Source organism: Herpailurus yagouaroundi, unplaced genomic scaffold (genome assembly GCF_014898765.1).
Source record: "Herpailurus yagouaroundi ecotype Mexico unplaced genomic scaffold, PumYag 216, whole genome shotgun sequence".
Classification (NCBI taxonomy): Eukaryota; Metazoa; Chordata; class Mammalia; order Carnivora; family Felidae; genus Herpailurus; species Herpailurus yagouaroundi.
Window position 1 is genome coordinate 1796676 of NW_024412447.1, and position 4589 is coordinate 1801264.

The following is a 4589-nucleotide window of genomic DNA, read 5'->3' on the forward strand; positions in this document are numbered from 1 at the left end:
AAGACCTTCCCATCATTATGCCCTTCTTTTCAAGGGCTCTCGGGGCACGCACTTGCTGGCTGTGTCCTTGGGGCCAGAAGCTCCCAGACCAGAGCATGCTGAGTAATGGCCGGTGGTACAGGCCATCCTAACTGCACGTGTCCCTTGCGGCGAGCAGGTAGCTCAGGGAGGTCCTGGCGACGGGCCTGCGTTACCAGAGCGTGTGGGGAGGTGGAGCCCCAGGTTAGGGAGGCACAGTCCCACGGGGCCCAGAAGGGGCCGGGCATGGGCGGAGCTGAAGGAGGCCGAGTGCCCGCGAGGGTCCCTGACCGAGGGTGGCCAGTGGGCGGGGCATCCGTACCGGCAGCGGCAGGGACCCGGCCATCGGGACTCTGGCTTTGCTGGAGTCGGCCTGGACCACGGGCTAACGTCTCCCCACCCCTCCAGGGTCTACAGAGAGTGGAAGCCGACGCCACAGCCCGGTGCCCCCCAGCACCCCCTGCAAGCGCCGGGGCAGCACCAAGAGGCCAAGGAGGCCACAGTGAGGAGGTCAGCGGGCAGGCCCGGCACACGGGGGAAGGCCAGAGAGGCTGGCCCCAGACCCAGGGCTCTCTCTGCCTCAGAGGTGGATTCGAGAGACGAGGCCCCGGCAGGGACCAGCCAGCCCCAGCGTCCCTCAGCCCTTTGCAATCGGCGGGTGCCTCACCAGCCACCTTTGGAGGAAGGGCCACTGATGGAACTTCAGAACCCTTCTCGAGGACACCGCGTGGGGAGCCTCAGGCATCTTTTGGGTCATTCCCAGTTGTGGGTGCTTTTCCCAGGATCGCTCCACCCCACAGTTTCTGCCTTGGGAGAATGCTTTCGCTCTTCACCTGATTGGGTGAGGCCCACCCACGCTGTGGCGGGCCTTCTGCCGAGCTCCTTACTGATGTAAATGCTAATCTCACCTGAAAAACACCTTCACAGCACCGTGCGTGCTGGTGTTTGACCCATCACCTAGGTACTGTGGCCTGGGCAACTTGACGCACAGAATTAACCCTCACACCTCACGATTGGCTGGCAGGCAGGGTGACACTATCCCGTCGCCACGTATATGTAGGCTCTGGAATAAGCCAGCGTCGGGGAAGCACGAGAACATCCTGCATTCCCGTGACCCACCCGTCCCCTCACTGTGTCCTGACGTCCCTGTCCACACCCCATTGTGTGGAGGACACTGCGGAGGACGGCTGGGATGAGGCAGCTTTGCAGGGTACGTGGAAGCAGCCGCGTAAACTGGGGACGCAGAAACCAAGGTCCTAACTTTTCATCAAGACAGAAAGACAAGGTCACGGGGAGACTGAGCGCCGTCCGTGAGCTGCGTCGCCACCTTCCCTGGCTGTGCTTTGGGCACCTGCTGTGGTTCCCGGGCCCGTGCCCGCATCTCAGGCTCTCGGGGGCACCCCTGCAGGGCGTGGGGACCAAAGCCCCCTCCCCCCGCGGCGGGAGCCACCCCCGGGTGAAGCAGCAAGTGGAGCCCGTGGATCCCGGGAGTCGGCCTGTCGCACATCAGGGGCGGGAGGCGTGGGTGGTGGTGTGGCCTCGTGGCCCGGGTGCGCAGCCGGGTGCCTCGGACTCACGTGTGTCCGGCACGCGCCGAACACCCCGTCAGTGTGCCGGCTGCACGGCTGGACGCCACGGCCGGGCCCCCTCTTGGCGTAAGACCGCTGTCGGGGAGGACGTGCTAGGGGCTTTGTTGAAGCCGTGCTGTCCTTTCTGGGCCTTCTGGAGGACGGTGGGGAGGTCGGTCCCGTTTGTCTTGAGGAGCCGTGCTACCTGCTCTGTGCAGACCTGCCGCGGGCACTGCCTGATGCCCGTGTCCCTCACCGGGGGAGAGGCTGAGCCTGGGGGGCAAGGAGACCTCTGTTCTCCTGCCTTGGTCCCAGATCCTGGGTAGGGCAGGAATTACTGGTTGTCCCCTGTATCTGCTCGCTTTCCGCCATGATAATAGAACCCCCAATTTTTAGCTAGTCACACGGCTCCCAAAATAAAGGACCGTATCTCCCAGCCTCCTTTGCAGCTGCCTGTGGCCATGTGACTAAGTTCTGACCGATGGCATATAAGCCAGAAGCAGCTGCTTCCAGGAGTCTCTAGCACAAAGGATAATTAGCATGCTCCTCATGCCTCTTTTCTTCACTTCCTGGAATCCTACTACCTGAAATCTGAATGTGATGGCTGGAACCCCGGCCACCATTTTGAGGCCATGAGGACAAAGGCCATGCCTTGAGGAGGATGGAGTGGGAAGCTGGAAGGAGCCTTGGTGTACAAGGTGCAGGGATGCTTCTCAGCCTTGTTACATCCTATCCCCAGATGTTAATTTGAGAGAGAAATGAATGTCTATCTGAAGCCTCTGCGGTTTGGTACCCCTCATCTTAACTGATAGATGGGGGAGGGGGAGCCCAGGCAGTTGGCAAGTAGTGGCTGGAGAAGTCTCTGGTACTTTTGTGGAGCGACAGCAGGAAATTAGAAATGGCAGTATGGTGGGACAAGCCGTGGGGGTCAGGTATGGCCCGCAAACTGATCCTTGGTTGGTGGGAGAGTACAGGAGAAACTCCCAATCTTTTTATACCCTGTCTTGAGCTGGGTGAAAAAGTTGGCCACAAGGATCTCCGGTGGATCTCGGGGATGGGGTGCTTTGCAAGGAGGCTCTGGACTGACCCATGCACCTGAGAGAGGGCTGAGGACACACTTACATCTGGGAGGGGGGGCGGTCCCAGCCTCATGTGGGGTATATTAGGGGTCTCCAGCAAAACAGAACCACTGGGATGTGTGTGTGTGTGTGTGTGTGTGTGTGTGTGTGTGTGTGTGTGTGTGGATATTTAGGGAACTGGCTCACCTGATCAGGAAGGCTGGCAAGTCCAGAATCTGTGGGCTGGGCCAGCAGGCAGGAGACCCAGCGAGGGGCCTGGGTGCAGAAATCCCTCTTGCTCAGGGAAGGTCAGCCTTTTGTTTTATTCGGGCCTTCAGAGGATTGGATGAAGCTGCCCCACATTATGAAGGGTCATCTCTTGACTCACTCTCTACTGATTTAAATGTTAATCTCACCCCAAAACACTGCCACGGAAACATCCAGAATAATGTGTGACTGCATATCTGGGTGCCGTGGCCCAGCCAGGTAGACACATAGCATCAGTAATCCCGGGGGGCACACCCAAGGGCCGGAGAGCCCAACACAGGACCAGGAAGACCCAGGGTGGAGAGGTTCCTGCCCCCTCTGTGCCAGCCACCATGACACCGAGCTCGGGATCGACCCAGGTGGCTGGAACTGGGGGAGGACCTTGAATTTGACCCAGTTTGAACCCAGAATGACCGAGGAAAATTACACAGGCGTCTGAGCAGTACACAAGGGTCCTCTTTGGGCGCGTCGGAGATCACGCGACTGTGGAATTGGCACCTGTGGCCCGAAGACCACGCTGGGATCTCACCGCTTAAAAAAGAGAAACCTGTATAAAACGAGCGATAGAAACATCCTCCCCAACCTCGCGCCACCTCGGAGGTAAGTCCTCTTTAACGATTGGGTGCGTGCTCTTCCCGGTTTCCCCGCAAAATAACCCAAATTAAAAAGCGTCTTGGCTTACTTGACTTACTCACAAGATGAGGGCGCGGGCGGCTTCCTTGGGAGGTGACACCACGGGGTGGGGAGGACGGGCCACCATGGGAGAGCACCACTGTGGCGCAGCTTCAAGCAGCGGGAAGAAGAGTCTGCTGGGACCCCGGGATCAACCCCCCAGGGCCCGCGGGGGGGGGGGCCCGGGGGGCCCCGGCCCTGTGTTAGGCTGTGTTTGCAAGCAGGCCAAGCCTCCTGGCCTGTCCCCAGCAGAGGAGGAGCCCCAGGGAAGGGAATGGAAATTCTGGTGCGGAACTGAGACCAAAGTGCATTTCAGCCCCCTTGGATCTGCCCACAGGCTGCGGCTGAGCCGGGCGTGGGGGCCACAGGCATCTGGGACAAAGCCATCCTTCACACACACCCTCAGGTATGCACATGTGTGTGCACACATACCCCCTTGTGCACACACCCCCACACACCTGCACACTGCTCGCTCACCTCCCTGCTGTCGCCCACGCTGGCCTCAGTGCTTGGAACCTTTCTGCTTCTGGTCCTCGCCCAAGAGCCTCCTTTCCTTGCCTGAAGGGCCAGATACTCAGAGCGTCCTCTGTCGCCGCACCAACCCACCAGGTGACGACTGCCTTTCTGCACGTGTCCGCACTGCTGCCCCTTCGGCACCTGGGAACAAGCCCTGCCTGACGGGTCTGTCCTGCCTGGCCCAGAGCAGGTGCCTGGGGATGGCTGCGGAATGAGCGGACGAGTGATGGGTGGGTGGGGGCGCTGCACTGACGGCCGGAGGCGCGGAGCCCGGGCCCTGGCCTGCGGCATCCGTGTGTGGTGGGAGCCCGTGGGGTGCACCGTGAGCCGTGCCGATGTGCACACGCACACTATGGCCAGCCGAGGAGACGCGGGCGCTGAAACTAACAGGATGTCAAACAAGGGTGCGGGAAGCTTTACCCAGCACCTAGCCTCACTGCAAGCCTCTGTCACCGGCCTGCGGCCCAGGGAGGTGTAGCACCGGCTTGAT

The 4589-nt window shown here is 60.7% G+C and overlaps 1 protein-coding gene across 1 annotated transcript in view; it reads left to right on the forward strand.

The window, feature by feature from the left end:
* The window catches only part of LOC121017501 (kinesin-like protein KIF19), a 39867-nt gene extending 37845 nt beyond the window's left edge, over positions 1-2022 (forward strand). Inside the window, exon 19 of the mRNA XM_040455734.1 lies at positions 427-2022. Coding sequence (XP_040311668.1) covers positions 427-524 — 98 coding nt within the window. The 3' untranslated portion in view covers positions 525-2022. The remainder of the gene's footprint in view (positions 1-426) is intronic.
* The last annotated feature ends 2567 nt before the right edge of the window (positions 2023-4589 follow it).